The sequence below is a fragment of the Ochotona curzoniae genome, unplaced genomic scaffold (genome assembly GCF_017591425.1).
Source record: "Ochotona curzoniae isolate NIBS_2020 unplaced genomic scaffold, NIBS_Ocur_1.0 contig_4792, whole genome shotgun sequence".
Lineage (NCBI taxonomy): Eukaryota > Metazoa > Chordata > Mammalia > Lagomorpha > Ochotonidae > Ochotona > Ochotona curzoniae.
Genome location: NW_024466389.1, coordinates 10,106,269 through 10,132,804, shown reverse-complemented (window position 1 = coordinate 10,132,804; position 26,536 = coordinate 10,106,269). Strand labels below are relative to the sequence as shown.

The 26,536-nt window shown below is 57.8% G+C and overlaps 1 protein-coding gene across 7 annotated transcripts in view; it reads right to left on the bottom strand.

Annotated features, from left to right (window-relative positions):
• Positions 1-3,924: 3,924 nt before the first annotated feature.
• The window catches only part of ARHGEF10L (Rho guanine nucleotide exchange factor 10 like), an 84,318-nt gene continuing 61,706 nt past the window's right edge, over positions 3,925-26,536 (bottom strand). For all 7 annotated transcript variants that reach the window (XM_040987981.1, XM_040987980.1, XM_040987983.1 and 4 more), the window contains 3 exons: positions 11,642-11,816; positions 5,848-5,970; positions 3,925-4,941 (listed from right to left, as the gene is read on the bottom strand). In XM_040987981.1, the coding sequence (XP_040843915.1) occupies positions 4,421-4,941; positions 5,848-5,970; positions 11,642-11,816 (819 nt within the window). In that variant the 3' untranslated portion in view covers positions 3,925-4,420. The remainder of the gene's footprint in view (positions 4,942-5,847; positions 5,971-11,641; positions 11,817-26,536) is intronic.

The following is a 26,536-nucleotide window of genomic DNA, read 5'->3' as shown; positions in this document are numbered from 1 at the left end:
GAGTCTCAGCAGACATCTTAAGGGGCTCCCAGCACCCACTGTGAATCCCCTCAACTCAGGGCACCCAGCTGTCAGGGTGGTCAGTAAGCCGGAAATAGGCACTCCATCACACCTGTACTGGACCCTCCCAGCCCCCGAGGGGGTGGGCAGGGCAGCAACAAATGCTATTTCCTCTAGTATGTAATGGGGTCCTCAGGCCCACAGAAGCAGGGACACACCTGAGCCATGGTCAGTTTGGGTGCCAGCCCCTCCGCACACCTGTTCCTCTGGACACAGTTCCCTGCCCCCAGCCAGAGAACCCACACAGGACCACTTGTCCACTCACAGGTCTCTTTCTCCTTCCACCTCCCTCTGAGCTCCTTCCTTGTCTCTGCCTCCAATGGGTGCGTCAAGAAGCAGTGACTGAGGGCGGCAAGGTGGTGACTCAGTTAGTTAATCCTCTACTTGCAAGAACCAACATCCCAGCTGCCTGTTCGTGTCCTGGCTGCTCCACTTCCCATCCAGTTTCCTGCTTGTGGCCTGAGAAAGCTGTGAAGAACGGCCCAAAACCGTGGGATCCTGCACTTGCATGGGAGACCCAGAGGAAGTCTTCCTGGCTCCTGGCGGCAGGTGGTGGCTTGTGCTTTAGCTGTCTGTCCTGTGAGCAGCCCTGGAAATCTAGGGAGGGGCCGAGCCAGAAGAGGGACGACAGGGCTGCAGGCCACCCTGCCCATCAGCCCCACCCTGTGATGGAGGACTGTGTTACCGCCACTAAAGAACCCCATCTGGAATCTGCCCAACCCTCCCCCACCGCTGGCACTGCCACTGCAGACCCAGGCCCAGCCCCCACAGCCCAGTCCCCAGACCCAGGCCCTCTATACACCTTGCACTCCGTGAGGTGACAATAAACACAGCTCTGCTGCACAACCAGCTTCACTCATGCAGTGCAGTTCTTCCACCCACACCTTACATGACCATGGGCCTGCATTTTTTATCAAATGTAATTTCAGTCAATTTGAAAACCAACTAGTGGGCCCAGTGTGATGCCTTAGTACTAAATCCTCACCTTGCCTATGCCAAGATCTTATATAGGTACCAGTTCGTGTCCCGGGTACTTCACTTCTCATCCAACTCCCTGCTTGTGGCCTGGGAAAGCAAGATAGGATGGCCCAAAGCGGGACGTTGTACCACGTGAGAGACCCAGAAGCAGTCCTGGCTCCTGGTTTTGGATTGGCTCAGATCTGGTTATTACAGCCACTTGGGGAGTGAACCAGCAAATGGAAGATCTTCCTCCCTGTTTCTCCTCTCTGTAAATCTGCCTTTCCAGTACAAATAAATAAATCTTGAAAGAGAGAAAGGGAAAAAAAAGAGAGGGAGGGAGGAAAGGAGAGAGAGAAAGAAGAAAGAAGGGAGAGAGAGAAAGAAGAAGGAAGGAGGGAAGGAAAGAAGGAAGGAAGGAAGGAAGGAAGGAAGGAAGGAAGGAAGGAAAAGAAGGAAGGAAAGGAAGGAAGGAAAAGAAGGAAGGAAAGGAAGGAAGGAAAAAGAAAACCAACCAACCAGGGAGGCCCCAGGCCGCCATGGAGGGTACGGGGAGGAGATACCTTCCTCCATCTGGGTCTAGCAGCTGTTCTGGCAGCCCAGGTGCCAACGGCACTGGGTAAAACCCTCAGGCCAGGGTTGTGGATTTGCAGGGAGGGTGAGCAATGACTTGTGAGTTCATGCCTGCTGAGGGACATCCCTGGAGAGGACCACCTACATGTGAGTGGGGAATGACTCCAGAAGTACTCCCAAGACAAGGCCACTGTACTTGCTAGTAAACAAGAGGGCTGAGACCTGGTGGTTTGGAGGAGCAAAATCAGAAGAACTTTATGGGTCTAACTGATGCACAAACCCACATGGGAGTTCTGAGCTGGGCTTGTTAGCACAGAGCATCGCTGACCACCACACGCCAGCCCACATGAAAGCTAGGGGGCCCAACATGATGGCGCAGTGGTTAAGGTCCTCACCTTGCATGCCCGGGATCCCATATGGGCGCCGGTTCTAATCCCGGTGGCCCCGCTTCCCATCCAGCTCCTGTGGCCCGGGAAGGCAGTCGAGGACAGACCAAAGCTTTGGGGCCCTGTACCCACGTGGGAGACCCGGAAGAGGCTCCTGGCTTCGGACTGGCATAGCATCGGCCGATGCGCTCACTTGGGGAGTGAATCATCGGATGGATGATCTTCCTCTCTGTCTCTCCTCTCTGTATATCCGCCTTTCCAATAAAAATAAAATAAATCTTTAAAAAAAAAAATGAAAGCTAGGACTGGAGGCCTATCTGGCAGGGTTAGATCCTAGCACCTGATAGTGAGAGTCGGAACAGTGGATGGATGGGTCACACAAGGCTGGGCCATGACACTAACCAGCACTCAAGAGAACCAGGTCCAGGAATAGATTCTGTGGGGGATATATGGACTTAACCCTGTGGGAATACCAACCCTGCTGTTTAGCTTAAGAGTTGGGGTGGTGAGAAGTGTGACAATGGAATCTGCCAACACTCACGGGCACTGGGCTGGGGACAGGCTGGGCAGGTCCAGGCTGCAGCACCCGCATGTGCACCCTAAAACAGTGTGTGGGGCAGGCCAGGCTGCAACATCCACCAGCTCATACACAGACTGAGACAGAAGGGGCAGACTGTGCCAGGTGGGGACCTGGCACATGCTGGCATGTGTGAAATCTGGGTCTGGGAGTGGGCCAAGTGGGGAAATATGGGATACTCCCCCATTGGGTCATAGCTCCTGCTGGTGAGTACATGGTCCAGGTCTGGGTTATAGGCAGGCTGGGCAAGGTAGCTCTATCCATTGGCAAGTGTGTGGGTTGGTTTTGGAAGGGGGTAGACCAGGCAGGACCGAGCAGACCTTAGCCCATTGGCAAATGCAGAAACCACACTAGAGTGCAGGTCGTTCTGGGCTAGGCTATCACACCTGCCGGTTTGCATGAGCCAGGGATGGGAGCAGATTGAGCAGGGCCAGGTAGCAGAATCCGCCAGTGAGAGTTAGGACTAGGGGACAGCTGGGTCAGGTCGGGCTACAGCATCCAAAGGCAAAGGCCAAAACAGGTGAGGGGCTTTGCCAAGCTGGGTCAGAGCCACCACTGGAACATGTGAGATTTGTGGCTGGGAACAGGTCTGGTTGGAGAGCTAAGGGGCCACACTGGCTAGGTTGTAGTTCCCACTGGTGAGTGCAAGGGCCAGAGTGAAGACTGTGATCTGGTCTAGAAATGGCTGCAGTCTTCCTTGGCATGGATGTGGACTGGGTCTGGGGTGTGCCAGACTGGGCTAGACTCCAGCATCCATTGGAGCTCATGAGAACTAGGATGGGTGTAAAACAGGCTGGGCTAGGTCTCTGTCCCTGCGGAGCCACGTGTGAGCTGTGTCTGGATGTAGACCAGATTTGGCTGCTAATGCGCCTGGGAAAGCAGTGGAAGTGCCTTGCTGTACCCACACGGGAGACTGGACCATCCTGGCCACTGTGATAGAAGATGGACGTGTGTATGTGGGTATGGATGTGTCCCTCTCTGTTGCTCTTTCAAATAAATAGATTTTTTTTAAGATTTATTTATTTTTACTGCAAAGTCAGATATACAGAGAGGAGGAGAGACAGAGAGGAAGATCTTCCATCCGATGATTCACTCCCCTAGTGACCACAACGGCCGGTACTGTGCCAATCCAAAGCTGGGATTCAGGAACCTCCTCCAGGTCTCCCACGCGGGTGCAGGGTCCCAAAGCTTTGGGCCGTCCTCGACTGCTTTCCCAGGCCACAAGCAGGGAGCTGAATGGGAAGTGGAGCTACCGGGATTAGAACCGGCGCCCATATGGGATCCCGGTGTGTTCAAGGCGAGGACTTGGGGCCACCGGGCCCCAAATAAATAGATTTTTAAAGGAAAATAACCTTAATTGGGCACAAATGCATCTCTCACTTTTTATTCCAGAACCTCCCAGAGCTCCAATATGTACAGACAGTATTTACACACATAGAATATACACCGTATGTACGTATTTATAGGTATTCACACACCAGCCCATGCGCTCACGTGCTGACACACACATGTGCCCTTCCAGGACAGGCGCATGGCTGCCTCGGGACTTGCCCAGCAGTGTGAGGTTTTGTGTGTTTGGATTTTTTTTTTCCTTATTAAAAAGAAGGCCATTTTCTCCTGGTCTGTCTTCCCTCTCCCCAAGGCTAAAACCCCTCCCAGAAACATCTGGGAAATAATAATAATAACAATAATAATAATAATAATAATAAACAACTGTCTTTAAAAAGGAAGAGACTTTTCCTCCACTGGGCCAAAGTGGTCACTGGAGACTCCAGGTGTTCCCTGATGGTGACTCCACACCAGGCAGTCCCCGGGGACCGGGCATGGCTGTGGGCAGGCCTGCAGCTGGGCCCCCGGGGCACAGGGGCTATAGCGTCAAAGGCACCTGCCAGATAAGAAGGGTGCTGTCCGTCTCCCCACACGGTGCAGGCCGCCCGGCACCTGGCGCGTTGCCGAAGTTGCGGTAGCCCTGCCCGCCAGAGATGATGGCCACGGAGCAGATCTCCTTGCGGTGGGCGTCGCGGGCGCAGGGCCGGCTGCGCACCCAGACGTCGGGGTCATCGGCCATCTCGTAGATAGAGCCATCCTCCTCGCCGTGCTCTGGGGCCGAGCAGTCAGTGGGCGCCGGCTCCCGCATGGACAGCAGTGGACCGGGCAGGTGGGCCGTGGAGCGCAGGCGGTACTGTAGCAAGATGCCCTTCTTACGGGTCAGCTCGCGGCCCACGTGGCTGTCCGGCGCGGGCACGGGTTCCTGGGCCTGCCCATCCGCCTTGTCCTCCTCAGCCTCCTCCTGATCACTCCGCAGGATGTCAGGGGCCAAGATGCTGGTGGCCACCGCCAGGAAGGCCACGGGTCCGCAGTGACCATTGAGTGAGACCATGCCTTTTCCTGGAGAAATGGGTAAGGGGGGAGGGAACACGGAGGCCTTCAGGGATGCACACACATGGCTCCCCTGCAGAACTTGCTGGGTGGATTCTAGTGGGGCTGGGCCCTGACTGCCTCTGCAGGAGGCCCTGGCTGGCCACTCCCTCTCCAGGTTCCGTCCTTGGGGATGAGTGACCTCACATTCAAGGACCCTCCAAGGAACATCTGAGAATCTCCTCTTAGTGCCCAGCCTTTGCCCAAGCTGTGACCTCTGCCCCAGGAACTCCTTCCCTGATCCTCCGACACATCCTCCTGCTCCAGCTCCTGAGCCACGGAGCTGCTCGCTGTGGCACACCTGTGCTCGGGTGGCACCTGCCACGCCAGACCCCCAGCTCTGTCCCACCCATCCCTGTGGAAAAACAAAATGTCATCCCTGAAGTTGTGGAAACAGGACCCCTGAGACTTCAGAAGAGGGGCTCCTTGGACAGAGGGGCGCCCAGTCTGGTTGGGGCTGGTGCATCCCGGGGCTCCTGTCTGGCAGCAGCTGCACTGGTGTGGGGTGTGGGGAGAGGGGCTGTGAGGTCATCATCAGGTGGAGGTGGACAGGCCAGGGCTGCAGTCACCAGGGGCCCTCCTGGCCCCTCTGCTGCTTTCCTGGGTCCAGCCAGGCAGGTCAGCACAGACCTCCCAGGCACACAGAAAAGGCATGTACCCGGGGCCCCAGCCAGCTCTGTCCCCAGGAGTCCTCAAGGGGTTCTACCTCTGGCACCTGTTGGCCAGATGAGGGAAAGCAGGGACAATTTCACGCCACTGTGTGTGGGGCCGGGGCAGCCCTGAGATGGGAGGAAGATGGAGAGCTGTTCCTTCCACCCCAGCCCATCCTCCACAGCTGAGCCCGGGCCCTGCCAGGAGCAGCTCCGGGCACCTCACCTGTGATCTTGGGGATGCCTTCCAGCCGGGGCACGGGCAGCAAGACGAGCACGCCCTGGTCAGTGCCCACCCAGAGCAGACCCTGGCAGATCAGGAGGCTGGTGATGCATAGGTGCTTCTGGCCTGCAGAGAGAGAGGAGGGAGTGAGCAGTGTGGTCCTCGGGCGACCACCGTGTGTTCCAGGGAGGCGAGCAGCAGGGGCTGGGCACTGCCCTAAGACAAGCCAGGCGCCGTCTGCTGCTTCAGTTGGGAGCTGGGCCATGGGGCTGACCAGACTGGCTCTACTCATCTGAGTGCTCCCCTACTCAGCCTGTTTCCCCTGGTGCACACGGGTGAGGTGGTACTGTAGGGCACTACGCAGTGGCTGGGGTATCTGGACAAACAAGAGTGTAAAGCCGAGGCATGCTGTAGAGCAGGGACGGCCTCCAGTCAGCGAGGAGCAACAACCACTGTGCACCTCCAGGATGGACGTCCAGGGAGCAGCCAGGACAGCGGGGGATGCGAAGCGGCTGGAGCTGGTCCTCTGTGAAGCACATAGCCACTTTCTCTGCTGGGGCCACAGCACCCCCTGCAGGCCATGGTGGCGACGCCGGCCTGGGCTCTTCGCATGGAGGATGCAGGTGCAGGGAGGGCCCGTGAGCAGGTGCCAGTTCAGATCCTGGCCCTGCTGCTGCTTCCCAGCTGCACGACCTGGGGCTGGTTCTCTGCTTGTCTGGCTTGTAAAAGCAGAGGTGTGCGACACAACCTCAGAGAGCAGGAAGGGCAAGGAGCCCAATGCCTGGTACGTGGCCACACCAACAGATGCTATCTGATGACACTGCCTGGGCTGTTCACGGCTGCTGGGAACGGAGTGACCAGGAGTGAAGGGTAGAGGGAGGGAAGCTCACATACACCAGAGGGGCTGAGAGGTGCAGGGCACAGGCCATCGGCTCAGGGACAGAGCTGGGCCCCCTGCACGGCACAGGCAGAGTGGACAGCCCCTGCTGTGCTCCCATGGGCTCCCCTGGCTCCTACATTTTTTATACCCCCACCTCCTTGTCCAATCCTGCTGCACTTCCCAGAGGGGCAAATTCATGCCATGATACACATGACATGTGACAGAGGGCAGGGGTCCTCAATCCTGAACTTGCACCAGCATCACTGCAAGGGACTAGAAGATTCTACAAAGTTCCCAGGTCAAAACAGGGCCACCTGTCCAGGGACCGCACTTGGAGAAACAGGGCTTCTAGGTGCCTGCAGCCTGTGCACCTGCTCTGAGCCATAGCAGTGGGCATGGACCCAGGATGCAGGAGCCCTTTCCATTTAGCAGATGAGGAGACTGAGGCTGAAAAGGCAGCAGGGACAGTCACAGCTGCTTCTCTCCACTGAGTGCTTGCAATGTCCACGGCTCTCAGAGAAAGCACGTTAGCTCCACACGTGCAGGTGAGGCAGCCTCCATGTCAGCTCTGACATGGGCAGGAAGGACCCATACCCTGGGGTACACAGCACCACCTGGGCCAGCTGGCTGTCCCATCACTTATCCATGCCCCAGGCGCCTCCTGTGGACCAGTCTCTACTTAGTGCATAGCTGACTCCCTAGGTGCAAACACTTTAGAACTTTCTGTGGTGATGGCAATGTTTACTGCCATGCCGCCCAGTTCAGCAGCCACGACCTGTCTGCAGCTACCAAGCACCAAACTGTGGCTGGTGAGATGGAAGGTCTGAATCTCTCACTGCCTGGAGAAACCAAAACAGCAACAAGGAAAATGGATGCTAAGCGGGGAATTAAAGTGAAGCAAAGAGGAAGAGTGGGCATGATGCCCGGGGAGCTGTGTCTGATTTCTCACTGCTGCATCGAACACACAGCAACCCAAGGCCAGAGATGGGCTGTCCCAGCCCTCGTCCAACTGGCCAGTATGTGAACTGCCACTCCTTGCCACCTGCCCTCTCCTCTTGGTGCAGGCCAAGGCCTGTAATGACCTTAATCTGCTCTTTGTTTATTGTCTGTCCTTGCAAAGGGACAATTCATGAAGGTAATTGCTTATTGGGATTCATTCCCCAACTCCTGGCCAAGGAGATGCATGGACATACAGCTGGATGCAAAAGTGCATGATGGGTGGATGGATGAGAGGGTGGGTAGATGGGTGGATGGATGGGAGGGTGGGCGGGTGGACGGATGGAAGGGTGGGTAGATGGGTGGATGGATGGAAGGGTGGGTGGATGGATGGAAGGGTGGGTGAGTGGACGGATGGAAGGGTGGGTGGATGGATGGAAGGGTGGGTGAGTGGACGGATGGATGGGTGGGAGGGTGGGTGGATGGATGGATGGGTGGATGGATGGATGGGTGGGTGGATGGATGGATGGATGGAAGGGTAGGTGCATGGATGGAAGGGTGGGTGGATGGATGGAAGGGTGGGTGGATGGATGGAAGGGTGGGTGAGTGGGCGGATGGATGCATGGATGCATGGATGGATGGATGGGCGGATGGATGGATGGATGGGTGGATGGACGGGTGGGTGGATGGATGGTGGATGGATAGGCGGATGGATGGATGGGTGGGTGGATGGGTGGGTGGGTGGATGGGTGGGTGGGTGAATGGATGGATGGATGGATGGGTGGATGGATGATGTGTGGGTAAAGAGATCAGAGAGGTGAATAGGAACTTACTAGCTGTGTGCATTTGGACAGGTCACTTTCTTTCATTAGCCAATGAGTATTACCAATCTACCTTGTTCAGTTTTAGGCGTCATTAGAATTCTCTATAAGGGTACTTCCAGCAGTCAGTGGCAGATGGAAGGTGAAGACAAGCTGATGTAAAATGTTTCTGAAACCCACTAGCTTCACCGGGATATGTACAACAAAACATCCAGACACGGCTCAAAGCCGGCAGCATCCAGCCAACAACAGGCTGTGACAGTGAGAGGGTTCTAGAACACCTCCAGAAGGCCACCAGCCTGCATGAACTGACGCCGGGAGAAGGAGCAGGGCTGGACGACTCATCCTGCGGGGCGCCTGTCCTGCTCTGCGACCCCTGGGAGACCACTTCCTGAGCCCCCATTGTCGCCAGGTGACGGAAACCCGACAAACAGAAGGAAGGCAGACCAGAACTCTGAGAGAGCCGCCGGGACAGAGAAATGACTTCCTTGTGGGTTGTGGGTTGCTTTCCGGGGCCCTTCCTCCTACCGCCTCCTCCTCGAGGAAAAGAGCAAGACACTTCACAAACAGTCCGAAGGAAAAAAAAAAAAGTCTAATGGTGGATAAATATTTTATCACAGAGGCCTAACGCGGCAGCGCTCAGCTCGGCGCGGCCGTCTAGCGGGAGATATACAACTTTAAAAAGCTCCGGCTCCTGGAGAACATTTTATTAATGACCTGTCTAGTTAAGAGGAGGAGGGAGTTTAGGTTAAAAAATGCATTAATACCAGTCGAGGACTCAAGTGGAAGAGAAGGGCTGGGGGAAGGAAGCATGATCAATTTTTAACATGCTCTAAAAAAAAAAACCCACATTTTGTGGAGGAACAAATTTATTACTAATTAGACAATTATTTCATTTTGCAGCATGGATGGGGTGAGAAATTCTTAAAAGCCTTTTAAAAATATCTCTAATAAAGAATTTAAGAATCCTGTTTTGGTGTGTAACCTTGGAGGTATCAGGAGCTAAGGATCTGAAGATGCCCTCGGCTCCCGGGTCTGCTCTAAGCTTGAGGAGCCCCTGCCTCCCACAGCGGGGACCTGGCCTGGCCTGGCTCAGGACCACCCTCCACAGCCTGGGGAAACTGAGGCTCGGGAAGGGAAGTGACACAGTGAGTCCGTGCAAGAGCTCTGCTTAGCGCCCATGTCTGGCCTTTCCAGCCAGGTAGGCCACCGCCTCATCTCCTGGGCCTCTGTCCACCTACTCTAAGGCAATCGCAGTCAGAACTGGTTCATGTCCCAGCTGTTCTAACTTCCCATCCAGCTCTCCGCTAATGGCCTGGGAAAAGCCAAGTGTTTGGGCCCCTGCCACCTGTGTGGGAGACCCAAAAGAAGCTGCTGGCCCTACCATGCAAGTGGAACCAGCATGTGGAAGATCTTTCTCTGTCTTCTCCCTCTTTGCCTGTAACTCTTTCAAAATAAATCATAAAAAAAAGAGACCCCCCCCACAGTGAAGTCAGCAGGGCCCCTGTGGGGTGCTTGTTTTGCCCACAGCTGCTGAGGGTGGTCCACAGCTGTGGCCCCAATCCTTGCATAAGCTCAGCTCTTTCTTTGTCTCTTCTCTACCCGCACAGGATGAGACTCCACAGACTTCAAAAAGCCCACGAGATTATTATCCATTTTCCAGTTTTCTGCGATCTTGAAATAATTTAGCTGTCAGCATAAAGATGGAAATATTTTTTGTGAGACAGAGAAATTCTCATTGTCGTAGAAATGGATGGAACTTGTGAAATGACTAAAGATTGTGAAACACAATGAAACAAAAGGGGGAGTTTGAGAAGAGAAGAGATGAGACCCCCTAACTCAGGTTCCCCAGAGCACCTGTCACACCACAGGGAGGGTTGCCTGTCGTGCAGCACCTGGGCCAGCTGCCTTCCAGCCCTGCTGGGTAGCACTGACCATCTCACAGAGGGACGAGTGCTCCAGGATTACAGGGACTTGCCTGAGACTGCCCGATGACCCTGGCAGGACTCGGGCATACTCTGAGCAGCATGCCACACACAGGGCAACAGCAAGTGGGCCCCAGCTCCTGTGTCTCGGGGTCCTGCCTCTGGCCGCATGCATGACCCAGGGACAGACATGTCACCTGCCATACTCATCTATTTCAGCACCTGTGATGCAAGAACAGTCTCCTGCTCCTGGTGCTACGGTGTGAATGAGATCCTGTCCACCACGAACTTGGCCCCCTGCTACTGCCTGTGTCATTACTGGGGTGGATCTGATTATTAGGAACCACCGGCTGCAAAGACAAGGACAGCTGGGACTGGCCAGGAGGACTCGGGGGACCTGGGGAATCTCTGGGTACCCCAGGCAGGCCTCTGGCTTCCATGCCTGCCCCTGGCTCAGCTTCCCAATCAGGCCATGCACCCTCACAGGCTCCCTACAGCCCATCTGCCAGATGTCCGTGGTAAAAAGCTCCAGGCCCCCGCCTGCCACACAAGCTGCTTGTCTGGCCCCCATTGTGAATGCTGGACCAAGACAGGGCCTCTTCGTCCTCCATACCAGCCAGGGGCCAGTCTGCTGCAGGGCGCTGGGTGGAGGAAGGGGAAGCAAAATAAGCTGACTCCAGGGGTGAGGACTGGTCAGAGGCAGGTCCCCTCCTCACCCAGCCCTTGGGGCTTAAGCAGCAGATGTCCAAGGGGAGCTGGGGTCATTTTCTGGGGGTCCTCTAGCAGGGCCTCCCATCTGAGTCCACCATGACTGTAATCTCACAGATGGCCCTGCAGGAGCAAGCAGCAGCCTTAGAGAGCGCCACCAACCCCTCCACGTCCTAGCTGGACAGCAGAGCAGGTGGGCCAGAGTCTTGACTAGCAAGGCCTAAGGGTCCCTGCCTCCAGACCTTCCCTGCACCCCTCCACTGCTGAGTTTCGGTCAAGCCACAAGATAGAGGGTATAGACACATTTCAATTCCTACCTGGCTTGATTTTTTTTTTTTTTTAGCAGCTCCTGGCCCTGGTGAGTCCCCTGGGCTCACATCTCACTTCCTGACAGTCCTGATGTCCGGGTTGCAGGGCCAAGGAGTTCAGGGAGACAGGAAGAGAGGCCCTGGCAACAACCAGCACTTCCGGAGAGCCCCGGATTGAGGCGGGGCTGTCTCGACAGGTGCCCCCGGTAGCCCCCTCACCTGGCAGCAGGAAGGTGGTCCTGGTGGCGATGTTGATCTCCTGCAGGTGCTCCAGCGTCTCGGTGTGGAAGAGGCGGATGGAGGAGCCTGAGGAGAAGGCCATCCACACGCCGCTGCCCGCCTTCACCATGTGTGTCACGCTCACTGCCTCGTCCTGGTGTGCCTCGAAGCTTTGCTGTGGCAGAGAGAGAAAGCTGTTGGGGCTCGGCCGGCTGAGGAGGATCCCACGACATGCACTACCCCAGCCTCTGCCGCAAGAGGAGTCGGGATGGCAGGAGAAGCCTGGCTCACAGGGTCTGCCGATGCCCACAATGCTGGCCAAGGAGCAGGGAGGGGACCCCCTCGCTCCCCACGCTCACTCACTCCAGAACTCACACACCGTGTGTGGCACCCTCAGCTCACAGCAGAGTGTGGAAGGGGAGGAAGGAGCAGGTGTCGTCCGCCATGGTGGCAGAGCCAGCAGGAAGACCCCCAGGGGAGAGGAGGGGAAGCCAAGCACCCCTTTTCACAGCAGGGAGTCCACAGACCCCATCCCAGACAGGGCAGTGTCAGAGGCAGCAGGATCAACGACACAGAGGTAAAAGGAGCCACGCAAATGAGAGGCGGCACAGGGGAAGGGGTGCCCGTCCAGGTGGAGGGCAGGGAGGTCGGTAGGGAAGGCCTCCCGGGGCAAGACCACCCCTCACAGGTAGTTTCAGCCAAACAAAAACATTCAGGGAGATTTGCATGGCCCGCCTTCCTGAAAAGTCCAAGATCCCCAACTCCATGGGCTAGGCCCCAGCTGTGCCCCCACCCCATGTCCATACACCCCACCCTCCAGGTCAACCAACCAAAGCTTGGATCTGGCCATCACTCAGGATGCACCATGGGGCCGCGCCTCTGCCCCTGCGGTGACCTGTCCATGATGTGCACCACCTGCTGCTCCCCTCCACACACCCACAACACCTGAAGACTCCACTTGCAGGTGCCACCCGTGATCCAAACCCGAAGTCTCCCCAAGTACCCACAGCCCTGTCACGTCCTTCCACACAGCACCTGCTGCTGTCCGGGCCATGGACGGCCACTTGAGCCCGTGCCTCTGCTTCGCTGCCTACACTGGACTCAACTTCTAGTTACTGGATATCCTGCCACATAGCCAAAGGAGACATAGCGGGACCCGAGAATCCCACCTACGAGACTCAGCTGTCACTCAGAGACCAAGTCGTGCACCGTGAATTAGAGACAACCCTGGCGCCTGCCCGTGGGGACAGTCAGGGAACCCTTACACACTGCATTCAATCCAGACCAGGGCTGCAGACACTGTTTGAAATGTGACTGCTGGAGCAGCAAGCGTAAAACCCACCAACCAACCCCAAAACCCACGTGCGCGTCAGGGAGACGGCGGGCAGGAAGGCAAGCCCACCTCCTTCCCAGGGTTTTGGGTTTTCCACTTTTTTCTATAAACAACGTATCCTAATTGAAAGCCAAGAACTTCCAGGAAGACATGAAACAAGACCTGTTAGGAAATCTCCATTTGGCAGCTTCACAGGCTGGGGTCTCAGTTCCCCATCTGACCATGATGGTTAAAGGGACTTGTGCTACTGTGAGCTTTTGTAAGATGTACTGAACTGAAAGGCAAAGCATCCCACAAAGGAAAGAGAAGGAGAAAGAGATTATCTTCCGCCTGCTGGTTTACTCTCCAAATGGCTACAGCAGCCAGAGCTGGGCCAAGTCAGAGCCAGGAGCCAAGAACTTCATCCAGGTCTCCCACATGGATGCAAGGGGCTCAAGGGCTTGAAGCCTCATCTGTTGCTTTCCCAGGCAGATTAGCAGGGAGCTGGATCAGAAACAGAGCAGCCAGGACTCGAACTGGTGCTCGGATGTGGGATGGCGGCCCCCAGGTACTGTGTTCGTGATCTGCCTCCCTGAGCTCACCCAGGAGCTCGGTCTCTGAGGTCTTAGGCTAACGGTGCTAGGCGTGTGCAATATTCCTCCCTTGGCTGGTGCTCAGAGACGGAGCCACGAGATGAGATCATGGGGCAGAGCCCATCATGAGTGGACTTTGTTATCTTTACAGGGAAAGAAAGAAAGACCACACGACAGGTGCTCGTTGTCTCTCGCCACGTGATGCTCCACATTGCCTCGGGACTCTGCCTGCAAGATGGCCACAGCCACATGAGGCTCCTGGACCTCGCACCTCCGGAACCACGAGCCCAAATCAGTCTCCTGTTAGTCCCCCTGGCCTGCCTCCGTTGTCCCGTTAGAGTAACAGGAAGCTGACCGATGCAACCCAGGGCCGGGCAGGATCACGTTCATTCAACAGACGGCCTCGAATTCCTGCCCCGTGCCTGGCATGGGTCTGAGTGACATGGAAATCCAGTGGGAGACCAGAGGATCACAGGGTCCTTTCCTGTGCGGGGAATGCACCCAGTGCAGGAGACGGTGATGGCAAAAGATCTCTTCAATTGGCGGCCAGCACCATAGAGGAAACACTGGGAGCCCTTAAGGATGGGCCCTCGGGGACAGCATTCAGCTGAGAAGGACGTGCAGGCGACAGCCCCGGATGGTTGGGAGAGCAGAGTGCTCAACAAGTGCAAGGGATGAGAAATGGAGAGTGGACCATGTGGAGATGGCACAGCGGTGCCCGAGAGCTGGGAGAGGTGGGCAGAGGCCACCGACCCTGCAGTCCAGAGAGATGATGGGATTGCATCTTATTTACCTGAGTGGGGCTGAGCTGGTCCAGGATACAATCAGACATGCTTTGGCTGAAATTCCATCTGACTGCTCAGGAGGGCAGCAGGAGGAACCGGGCTCGGCTACAGGTCCGGAGAGCTGCTCGTGCCCTGGCCTCAGCTTCAGCCCCAACTCTGTGTGGCTCAGTCTACCCAGACACAGAAGCTTAGGGTCCTCACTGGGGCCAAGCCCTTGCACTTGGCCAGGAACTGGCAAGACTGTGGAAGGCCCAGTGGGCTGCTTCTCCACGCTGTGTCGTAGGAGGTGCTGTCTTCCTCTTCCGAACTGCCAGGCAGCCCTGGGGGCAGGGGGCCAGGTCGGCCATGCACCCTTGCTAAGAGACCCCAGTAGCAGAAGTGACAGCTCACCAAAGGCCGGACCCGCTCAGCAGGCAGGAACTGCCTCGTGCCTCATGCCTCAGCCTGGGGTCTCAGGCTAAGTAAGGCCATGGGGAGAGCGTGACCCTCTTTCCTCACCCCCTGTAAGCAGAAGCCTGGGTGCAGAAGGCTCACAGCCTAGGACATGCGGGAGGAAGAGAGGCATGCTTCATCTCTCCAGCCTCACCCCTACCCCAGATTTCATCCCTTTCATTTGGAGGGGTGGGGGAGGTCGAACCAGCCTGTAGGAGAGCCCTGCCCCTGCCCCAGTTCAAAGAAGAACCCCAGCGAGCCCCTCCTGAGCCACAGAGGATAACACCCAGAGGCCGGACGGGACTCCCTCAGATGCACCAGCTGGCAGCACAGCAAGCAAATGGACAGCATGGGGCTGCAGTGCGGTGGAGACTCCATGTGCTTGGTCCACAGACTCGTCCCAGACACAGAGCATGCACCCTTGGGTAAGAAGTTCCCTGAAGGCCGGCCAACAGGAAGCCAGGGCCAGGATGGGATGAGAAAAGGGGGGAGTTCTTTGAGGGTGTCCAACATGCTTCTCCCAGCACCAGTTGCCTCTGGGGTGTGAATGCCAACCTGCCTTCTCTGGCTTTCCTGGCTCCCCACAAGACTAGCCAGGAGGTGGTTACACCCTTTAAGGGCACACAGGGCTCACTCCTGAGCAGAGGTGCCCTGGCCAGATCCAAAACTCCAACACTCCTTCCTCCGGGTGTCCGGTCATATCGCAAGGACAGCAAGGAGGTAGTGTTCCCACCGTCGGAGCACACAGCTTCTCCAGAGGACAGGAAGATGCGACTGCTGCCTCCCTCTGATGGCTTTTTTGCCTTATCCTGGGCAGCCCAGTTGGGACGGCAATGCCTCCCTTTTGCTGGCTTTCATCCCTTCTGCTAATAGCTATTCTACTTTTTTTCTTTTCTTCCTCAAAGCTATGCTTACAAGGCTCTGCTTAGACCAGCGCTTCAGGGCGCCCTCTCCTGAAGACTCCCGCCTCCTGCTTGCTGTGGCAGGCGGTTTCTGACTTAGTAAATCTTGCTTCACTCACAGGGACTGTCTTCTTCGCACCATTTTCCTTTCACACTTGTACGCCAACACATATGCCTGCAGAGGCACCTGTGTGCCAGCAGCCAGCCTCCTGCCCGCCTCCTACAGGGCAGGTGGGAGAGGCAGGGCACAGTGCATCTGCCTTCTACAAAGCCACAGGCACTGACCAAGAAGGCCCCGGAGCTGGCAGCTGCGCCTGAGTCTGCAGCCCAGCAGTCCTGCGCACGCGCAGCCGTCAGAATCTAATTATCAGAGACGTCATTAGCAGCGGCAGTGGAAACACTGGCTCATTTCTTCAGGGGCGTAAGGAGTCTGTCTCGGGGCCCAAAGCGCCATGCGCAAGGCCCATGCAAACCCGCCAAGCATGCAGGGGTAAGGTGGGCAGGGGAGAAGGCGAGAATGCAAGGGGGACCCGGCGCTCAGCTTCCCCTGGGATCCCACCAGCTGGGAGGGCCGCCAGGACCCCTCCTCATGCCAGGACCCAGCCCCTGCGCCAGGGAGACCTGGCAGGCCACACCCCAACAAGGGAGCGACCCCCATGGCTCCACCTCCAGCTGCAGGTAGGCACAGAGTCCTAGCCTAGAAGCAGATGAAAGAGACACGGAACAAACACAGTGCATGGTCATGGTCCTCACTGGGTCTTGCACAGGGTCCAGGGTGGGGCCAGGGGTGACACTGAAGAGAGAGTCGGGAGAATGGACGTCTGGGCAGATGCACTGAGGGCCAGCTCCTGGGTGCAGCAGCCAAGGACAACGAGATCCGTGAGCACCTTTTTTTTTCTAAAGCGCGGTGCAGTATGTGTGGCTAACGGGATGGTGACAAGCAACATAATGTTAACAGTTGGCTACCTAGGCGAGGAACACGTGGGCTCACAGTATTTTCTTTCAACTTTCCTGCAGTTTGAAATCTTTCACAGTAAGTAGTGGAGCAAAGGGCAAAGTGAACTGCATTTTTAAACAGTTGATTGGGAGGGCGGGGGACTGTGAGCGCCAGTTCCTCTCCGCCAAGGGGACCCTGTCTCCTGCCTCACCGGTCCACAGAGATGGGAGAACCTGCTGAGCAGGGACTGAAGGCCTGAGCTCCCCAGGCATGCTGGCTGCGGCTGGGAGCTGGGTGTCTGGCCCCACTGACAGCACCCACCCGCACTGCCTCACGGCCACCCTGCTGTAGACACCCGCCTCCCAGGGCTGCCGGCTCCAGGTGGGTGATCCAGCACTGAGCGGTGCTGACGCAGCCCAGCCTCCACCTGTATGGCATTCGTGTGGCTTCAGGTGACACTACCATGCAGAGCTGCCATCAGTTCTCAGAACAAGCAGCTCAGCACTCGGTCATCAGAGCTGCGAGCAGGCCAAGGAGCCAGGCAGTGGGCCTAGGGCACGGGGCATGGCTGGCAGGGTACTGCCTGGGTGCCACCCTTTCCCAGGCTCCACTGGGCACTTCACCTCCACAGGGACTTTAAAAGGAGAGGGAATGGACCCAGGGGGCCCAGCTGGGCAAGGGCAGAGCAGGCATGAGCCTCACCCATGCGTGCCAGGCTTGTGGGCCCTCCTTCGAAGGAATCAGCACTCTAGCAGAATGAGAACGTGAAGGAGCTCTTGCCACTTGAACCTGGCCCCACCACCATCCACGAGCTACCCCTGGCAGCATGGCCACAGGCCCAGGGGTCACCCCTGAGCTCCAGTCGGTGCCCTACCAACTCTGCCCACCCACAGCAGCCAGGGAAATGGGCACCATACTCCGTCCTCATCCAAGGGGCAGGACACTGGAGCGTCAAGAACTGACCTGGGCAGGGCCGTGCCACCAGCAAGGGGTTGGGGAGGGGTAGTGAGCAGAGCAATCTCCCCCTGCTCCAGGCTGCTGCACGGGGCAGGGGTGGAGACGGGATAAAGGCCATTAGCACAAGCGCCCCTACCCTTTCTGTTTTACTCTTACCAACACCTCACAGGCAAGGAAGCTGATTGGTGGCTGAGCCACGTCTGAACCGCTCAGGAACTAGGACAGCGAGCAACGGGTCCCACTGCGCCCAGTTCTGCCTATAGCACCAAAGTCCTCGGTGAACACGGACAGTTGGTCACCCTGATCGGACACCAGCACACGCAGCCTGCCTCCAGCCACAGACACCTCTCCGTGGCTCTGGTGGATGCCCCGACACGCCTGCCTACAGGGCTTGGTCAGTCAAGGCCCAGGGATGGTGAGTGGGAGGCAGTACCACAGTGCCCTCTGGCCCATGGGCTGGTCCAGGACCCCACAGTCCAGCGTGCTCATTTGTGAGGTGGGAGTGAGGCCCCTCCTGTCCCATAGGAGACTTCCCGCTCCAGGTCTCCCACATGGGCGGCAGGGGCCACTCCCAGGGTGTGCATCACAGGAAGCCGGATGGGGGAGTGAGTGGCCAGGACTGGAAGCAGGCACTCCTATATGGGATGCGGCATCCTGAGGGATGACCCCATGACAGCACCGAACGCCCACCCCGGTGCCAGCGCTTTGCCCCGAGTGCCTGTTCCGGAGGAAGTGACACCAGAAGAGCATCTTAGAGCACGGGCTATTGATATTCTCCCCGTAGAGCTCCTTTGATTTCCTTTTGTTTTCCTCAATTAGCAGAGCCAGCCTAGCGTTTCCTCTCCAGCATCCACACCTGTGGAGGGAGGGCTGGGCCGCCTGGGGCTGCCAGACACCTTGACTGTGAGCCATGTGTGTGCTGTCTGAGAGCCAGGGTTGAGTGGGGTGAGGGAGCTGCCAGCTGCCCAACCTTGCCCCTACCTCCACGGAGGGCATCAGGGGACTCAACAGACAGGTTAAGGAGGGGGACACAGACAAGGGGTCCAGCAGGACGGCGACCTGTGCAGGAAGCATCGGGGATGAGCAGATCCGTGGGACTCCTCTGCCAAGCGGTGTCCACACGGCCCGATGTAATCTCATTCGTCAGAGAAGTGCTCCGACGCTGCTACTTCCTGCCTCAGCTTCCTCTCCTTTGAAATGGGGGTAATAATAAGGTTGCCGTGAAGATGGCAAGAGGCACTTCTGAGGCCGTTTCCCGCCCAGCCTGGGAAGGGGACGGGTCAACGAACGTGGAGCCCACTCCTGGGGCCCTGTCCCTGGGCCCGAGGGGCTTGGAAAGCCAGGAAGGCATAGAATGTGTATAGAATGGGCAACACCAAGGGAAATCAACTCAGAGACGGGAAGTAAGATCAACCGTAAGAGAACACCCAAGCCATCCATGACAAAGGCAAGAGATTCCCCTCACCCCCCAAAAAAAGCGAGAGAGATAGGCAGATGGACAGAGATCAAACAAGAGGAAAGGGGCCCGGCGCAAAAGCCTAGTGGCTAAAGTCCTCGCCTTGCATGTGCCAGGATTCCATATAGGTAGGCGCGGGTTCTAATCCCAGCAGCCCCATTTCCCATCTAGCTCCCTGCTTGTGGCCTGGGAGAGCAGTCGAGGACGGCCCAAAGCTTTGGGACCCTGTACCCACGTGGGAGACTTGGAAGAGGCTCTGGGCTCCTGACTTCAGATCAGCTCAGTTCCTGCCATTGCAGCCACTTGAGGAGTGAACCATTGGACAAAAGATCTTCCTTTCTGTCTCTCCTCTCTGTATATCTGACTTTGCAATAAAAATTAAACAAATCTTAAAAACAAAGAGAGGAAAGAATGCATGTGCCTGTGGGTCCGACAGAGCAAGCAGGAGCAGGTGGGGTTACCGCCGTGCACACAGCTAGCATCCGCAAAGAAATGCTCAGGGTTCTTGGTGGCAGCGGCGACACACAGCAGGAGCTCAACGGATACGGACCTGCTGCGCTGCTGCAGGAGGGACTCCCTGCTCCCCGCTGACCGTCCATGTTCACCAGACCTAGGGGCACAGGGCTGCAGGGACGCTGTGCAGTGCCCTGCTCACTGCCTCCCCCTCTTTGGAGAGGTACCCTGATGCCCACCCAGCTCAGCTGCCCGGCTTACAGGTGACTGGGACAGCACCAAGCCCCAGGCCTGGGCCTAACGCCTCCACACAGATGGTCTCTCACGGGCACCCCCACCCCGCAAGGTGCTCTGTGGCTCCTCCCAGGATCCGGCCCTCAGGAGAAGCTCTCAGCCGCCATGTTCAAGCCCCCAGCCCTGGCCTGGCATCAAGCACTTCCACGTCCAGAGCCCTACTTGCTCCTGGTCAAGTTCCCAAGGAGCTGGGCGTCTGTCCTCTCCCAGACCCCATCAGCAGGGCCCAGAGGAGACGGTAATGGAGGACGGACGAGCGGGTACAAAAGGCTCCAGGGACCCCGACGGCAGGACACGTGGGGCTCTAGAACACAGTTCCTCCACTCGCCTGACCTCAGTCCTTCCTGCTTTGGCGGGCACTGGGACACAGAGGGCTAGGCTGCCACTCGGGACACCAGCAATCCCTAGCGGCTTGCCAGTCTGTGTCCGACTCCTCTGCTTCCAATCCAGTTCCCTGATAATGCATCAGAGGAGGTTGGAGATGACCGAGTCTTTGAGTCCCTGCCACCCACGTGAGAGTCCTGGCTCAGCCTGGCTGTTATGTGCTTTCAGGGAATGAACCAGTAGATGGAAGATCTCTCTCTCTCTCTCTCTCTCTCTCTGCTTTTCAAATAGATGAATCTAAAACAGATTTGAACTTGTTCTTGTCCATGCCTGCTATTAGACTTTTTAGAAGACTGATGAGTTTTACTTGGCAACTTTTAATTAACGACAGCTGAACAACAACAGGAAGACAACAGCAACCACGCATGTGTATCGGGGGGCGGGGACAAAGACAACACTGCCGCAAGGAGCTGACTCTGCAGGACGACGCCCTCCTGACCCTGCCCCCAACGCAGCCCAGAGCTGGCACTCTTCACCACCCTCCTGCCAATTTACATACCATTACCCAAGAAACCCTGCGCTGGGACTCTGCTTTTGCAAATTCCCACCCGTTTCATGTCATAAATAAGACAGGAGACAGAAAACTAATACAGCCCTGTGATGCATTATTCATGCCGTGTCACACTGTTATGATAGATTTACAACAGCTAATACATGCAAACTGAGTTTGGGCACTAAATGTGAAAATTGAGGCTGGGGAGGGTGGGTGTGCTTGGGGGTGGGCAGGGGGAAATCAAGGGGCTGTGGGTGCCCAGAAGTTTCTTTCACATTGTTCTCGTGTGACAGGAAGCACCAGTCCCATCTCGGCAGCCCACAGAAGGCACTGGTGGGCGGTGCTGGAGCAGGACCCAGGGCGGGGCTGTTGTCAGCAGGTGCACAGGAGGTATCCTCATGCTCCAAGGTTGCAACCAAGCCTCCAGCCAGGTGCCCTGCAGGGCCCCTGCCCAACCTCCCTGGCTCCACACGGACAGAAAACAGCACATGTGCAGCCCGCTGCCCCAAGGGGGCTGCCCTCTTGGCTTCAGCAACCCCTGCCAGGGCACCTGCTGGGCATCAGGGCTAGGCTCACATGCAAGATATGCCAGCACAAGGGAAGCCAAGTAGACCCGCCCCTGCCCTACCTTACAGAGCTATAGCCTGGCTAATTCTTGTCTGTCCCATGAATGGTCCCAAGGTGCCATTGAAGTTGCAATATGAGCTACAACCGCGGGTCACAGGGGATGGGACGGGGGTGGGGAGGCAGGGAGGGATGGGACTCAGTGAATGTGGGGGAGTCCAGGTACAGGTTTCTCTGAGCATGTGGGAGCCAGGGTCTAATGGGAGAGGAGCTGCAGCCAGGCAGGAACCCCCCGCCCCCAGCTCCACACTTTGAGGCAGGGCTGAGCGCCCCATTCCAGGGTCTAAGCTCCTGCAAGCCCAACAGGGAGGTTTGACAGGGTTTGGATGGAGGCTGAGCCTTGGAGAAAAGGGCTGCCATGGAAACACCTCCAGGTCAGGGTGGACTCTCAGAGCTGGGTCTGGGCCTCAATCAGGGGAGCCACCACCCCTGTGCCCTCCAGGGCTGCCCACCCTGAGACAAGACCATCTCTGCTGGCCAAGAGACACTCACAAGCCCTTCCTACCTGCTCCCGGTGTGGCCTCCCTGCCCCATATCCTCAAAGACATAAGACCTCCCGGATCTGTCCCCAGTTGGCCCAGAGCTTCCAGGCCTCCCCCAGCCCATATTTCCAACCTTTTGGCCCAGGAAGAACTCACATCCTTCCCCCTAGAACTAGTGTGAGGCTGCACCATGCCCAGCCACCTGGGGCACAAAGGCACCTGAGGCAGGCCAGGGCAACCCCCCCCCACTCATGTTTTTCCACGAGTAGTCCAGACGGGCCACCTGCAGAAAGCGGTTAGTGCCTTGATGGTGATACACCGGCCGATGCCGTAAGAGTGGGAGCTGAAGGGGTTAAGCTGAGGCTTAAGAGGAATGAGGGAGAAGGAACAGGCAAGACACAAGGACAGAGGTAAAGGCCTGGTGGTGGCTGGAGCTCGGCAGATCCCAAGGGGGAACTCGGGGCCCAGCGCAGCTGCAGACTGCAAGGCTCCCGGCCCATCGCCTCACCTGTGAAATGGGCCCAAGCACATCTAGCCTGGCACTGCAGGGATCCAATCATGCAAGGCACGGCCACAGCCTGGCGGGGTCTCCACTGCCCCGCCCTGCCGTACTCCTAACCCTCCCAAGCACCAGGGAGTCGGGCAGCAGCTTTGCCTGGCCCCCTGAAATGGGCCGCTCACACCCCGTGCGCAGTGGGCCTCCTGTCAGCCCGCCCCCGATCTGTTTCTTCTAAATTAAGATGCAACAATCATCCTGCAGCGGCTTCTCCCTCCAGCGATCGGTGAAAATGAACTCCAGACGACTGGATTAGACTTTGAAGGTGGCGATCTAGATAATGAACACGGAGGATGCCGTGTTGACACAGGCCCTGGTGAGCGACATGATTATTTAACAGCCTCGCTTCTGCCTCCACCGGGATCAAGGAGCTGAGCGAGCAATTGGTGGGCGTGAAAACGCAAACCAGACCCGGGCACCAGCTCCGCGGGCAATGGGATGAGCAAGGTTGGGGCGCCCGACCGAGCAGGGACCAGCTGGGCAAGGGACAGCATCGGGGCCAAGTGGGGCCTCTGGGGACCTGCTGGGGGAGACAGCACCAGCTGAGAGGCCCTCGCCCCAGGAGGAGGTGGTACACACAGCCTGGACTTGGCCCCTCCTGCTTCCCTCCTCTGGCGACACCCACTGCCCCTCCTCCTCTCCCTGGGTGCCCCCAGACTCAGGCTTGTCTCACTGCACCGGGTGGAGGCTCCAGACAGGACTCCCATCTCCTCACTCTGGCACCGTACGCTGACGGCCCTGGAACACGCTCGTCCACCAGCCCACCATGATGACTCGCTAAGGGGTACTCGCTTTGTGGTCCCCGTGGTCTACACACAGGGAAACCAAGATGCATGAAGGTCATCGCCAGCCCAGAAGCTGTGTAGGTGGGAAAAGCGGGTGGTAAGCACCCAGGGACTCTCCAGTTCCCTCCAAGGGCACAGAGGAAACAGAGGCTGCGCCTTCTGCCTGCTGGGGCGGCCAGCCCAGAGCTCCAGACTCGGGCTGCCTCTGTCCAGATGTGTGACCTCGGGAGAACTTGCTCTCCCTGGACCTTCATTTGTAAAGTGTAAGAATGGTCCTACTCTTCCACAGGGTAACTTGGGCATTAAACAAGTCTACCCACGTGCAAGGCCTTAAACCCATGCCTCCTCCAACACTCGATGTGGGTGGGTTATCATCAGCTCCCAGGGAGGGAGTGAACACAATTCCTGGATTAACCCTGGAGCGCTTCCCCGTGGACCACGCTAGCCACAGCCAACCGCACACTCCCACGTCTCCGGGCCCAGGGCAGTGGATGGCTCTGGGTCCAGAATCCCTGCCCCACCCTGCAGGGAGCTGTTCCCAGCTGGCAGCAGCTCTGTTCCCGGGGAATGTGGGAGGCACAGTCCTGCAGGTGCAGAGTCTGGGGCATGTTCACAATTCCACAGTCAGGGAACAAGTGAACAACAGTAGCCCCGTGTCCAACAAGCTCCTCTGGGCCTCGCGGGACTGTCTGGGAGCACCAAGGCAAGTGTGGAGCCAGCCAGCCCAGGAGCGGGTTGGACAGTCATTAGCGGCAGCCAGCACAGCCACTTCCGGAGCCCCAGCTACAGCGGCAGCGGCGTGCTCTCTCCCGGAGTAGGAGCAGAAGCATGGCTCCATTAAATATGCATGGCACTCACCTTGTTAGGCGCGGAGTGATTGTGTGTACCGAGGGCGAGCTGCCCACTCTGCGTTACACACAGAAACTTTGCCATTTCCCTGGCAGCGGCTACGGGCACGGGCTCCCCGCCTCCCCCACAAGTATGCAGAGCCGTATCGGGTCCCCATCCCCGTCTCAAGAGCAGCCTATCCAGAACTCATCTTAAATCATCAAATATCCACACGAGAGACTGGTAGCTGCTGGGGCCCCACGGCCGTGGCCAGGACTGCACTGTGGCTAGCTGGTGAGGGACAGAAGTGAGATCTGGATTCTGTCCTTCGCTCTGCCCATCAGCCTGCAGGCCCAGGATCGCTGAGGCGGGAGGAAGTCTGGCTTCTGGTGAAGCTGCTGGGGGCCTGCAAGGAGGGAACCAAGTCCCTGGTACCCTAACCACATCCAAGGCACAACAGCTACACAGCAGCCAGGCACGCCCATGAATGCCTCCTGGGAGCTGTCCACACTGCCCTCAGTGTCCCAATCTACAGGTAACCGAGCCCCAGGAAGGCTCAGTCTCTTGTCCAAGGTTGTAGCTGAACAGGCTACTCACAAACTGTATCCCTCCAAGGGTACACGGCCAGGATAAAGGCGGGGGCGCCTGCCTTTACCTCCCCTTCTCCCCACCTCTGAAGTTTTTGGGGCTCCTGCCAAGGAGCCAGGTGCGTCCAGCTTTCCTGCTGTGTCCCAGGCCCCTGCTGCTCACACCCCCACCCCAAGGGCTCTCTGACCTTCACACCAGTTCCTAGGAAGAACCTCCCTGGGGTCAAGGGCAGGGCTGGGTCTCCTAGCCCCCTCCCACAAGTGTGGGATCTGGGGCTGCAGACTCAATGCCTTTGCTCAGCCTGCCTTGCCCGAAGCTGAGTCACCCACGTATAAGATGCTCTGAGGAGGACCTGCAGGGGACAGACCAGCTGACAGCCTTCTGGCAAATAGCTTGAGACCCAGGCAGGTCAGGGCCCTGCAGGACCTGGGAAAGCCGCTCTCCTAGTTCAGCCATCCCCCACTGCCCACCCACGAGGCCGAGGTGAGAGACCCTTAGTGGGAAACAATAGGGAAAGGTTGGGGAAGCATCAGAGAAGGCTCCCAAAGTGAGCCAGGGCCTTGGATGGGAGTCTGGCTCCAGCATCTCCAGGGACCCCCTCTTTGCGCCAGCTCTTCCCAGAAGAAAGAGGACACAGACATGGGGACTCCCTGCGCTGCCCCTACAGCCTACCCTAGCCAGGCCCCAGGGAGGGGGCGGTCACAGGTGCTCACTGCTGGGCCTCAGGACGACTCAGCTCGGAGGATGCCACCAGTGCAGGGGTCTGGAGGAGCTGGGCCTTCGGGGGAGGAGCTGACCCTCCTGGTGGAGCTGACCCCATGCCAGCTGCCACAGGCCTGAAGAGAGCCAGGCAGCCGGAAGGCAGTACCTGCCCTGTCCGCCCGAATGCCTGGGGGCGGGGCCAGGAGTACTTCTGGGTTACCAGCTCTTGGTGTCTTGAGACTGCCGACTTTCCAAGCAGACTTCACACCACAGGCTCTGCCAGGTCCTTCAACCACGGCATTCAGACCACACAGCACCCAGGGCTCAGTGCGAAGTGTGGGTCACATTTGGGATTCAGCGCCCTGTGAAAGCCAGCAAGCCAGCATCCACAGCAAAGGTGCCAACACCCCCTGACCCTGGCACCATGGCATGTGCACGGCTGAGCCGCAAGGTGCAGGAGGCCAGGTGTATTCCAGGCCTTTTCAGCTTAGCAGGATGCACCCCACAGAACATGGAGGAGTCCTACACATCCGTACGCAAACGTCCATCACATCCATGCTTGGTCCCGCTCCTCTGTAAAACTCGGAGGAACACAGCGAGCTCAAGGACCTAGGCAAGGGCCTCTCACAGGCACAGGCCCAAGGCAGCCCACCTGGAAGTGGTGGACCTACAAACAGAGCAGGCTGTGGCCCCCCAAGACTGTACCTCTGGGCCTCAGCGAGACAGGGGCAGGAAGCTGGCACAGGCTGGCCGTGGCACACAGCTGCCTATGACTTGGTTTCCCTGCTGGTCAGAGGAAGGCCGTGCCCTCGGGGCATCTGCCCTGATCAGCTATGGTCAGACGACCCAGGTCTGTCCCTGCAGCCCCTCCTTGGCTCCTACGAGACAGGTTCCAGGAGACAAGCGAAGACCACTGTACAGGAGGAAGCACCATTAGGGGGCCAGTGCACCCCGACCCAGTCACACACCAGGCGATGCCCTGCGCCTCCAAACTCACAATCCAGACAAACTGGAGATGGCGCACGCCACCTGTGACCATTCAGAGAGCTATGCCTGAGTCTTGAGGTGGCAGGCCAGGACAGACTAGGGGCGGGGTGGGGTATGCAAAGTAGGTGGGTGATGCTGTCAGCCAGGGGCAGACAGGTACAAGCTAAGGACTTCCACCCGGGGTGGCAGGACGGCGGGCAGTGGGTGGATGTAGTGTTAGAGACACAGGCAGTGTCTGCGAGGTGGCAAGGCAGGACCCCGCAGTGGCCTCTACCTGCGTATGGTTTAAACAACCCAGCCTAAGAACTGCTCTCATGACAAAGCAGGTAAGGCCACTGCCTACAA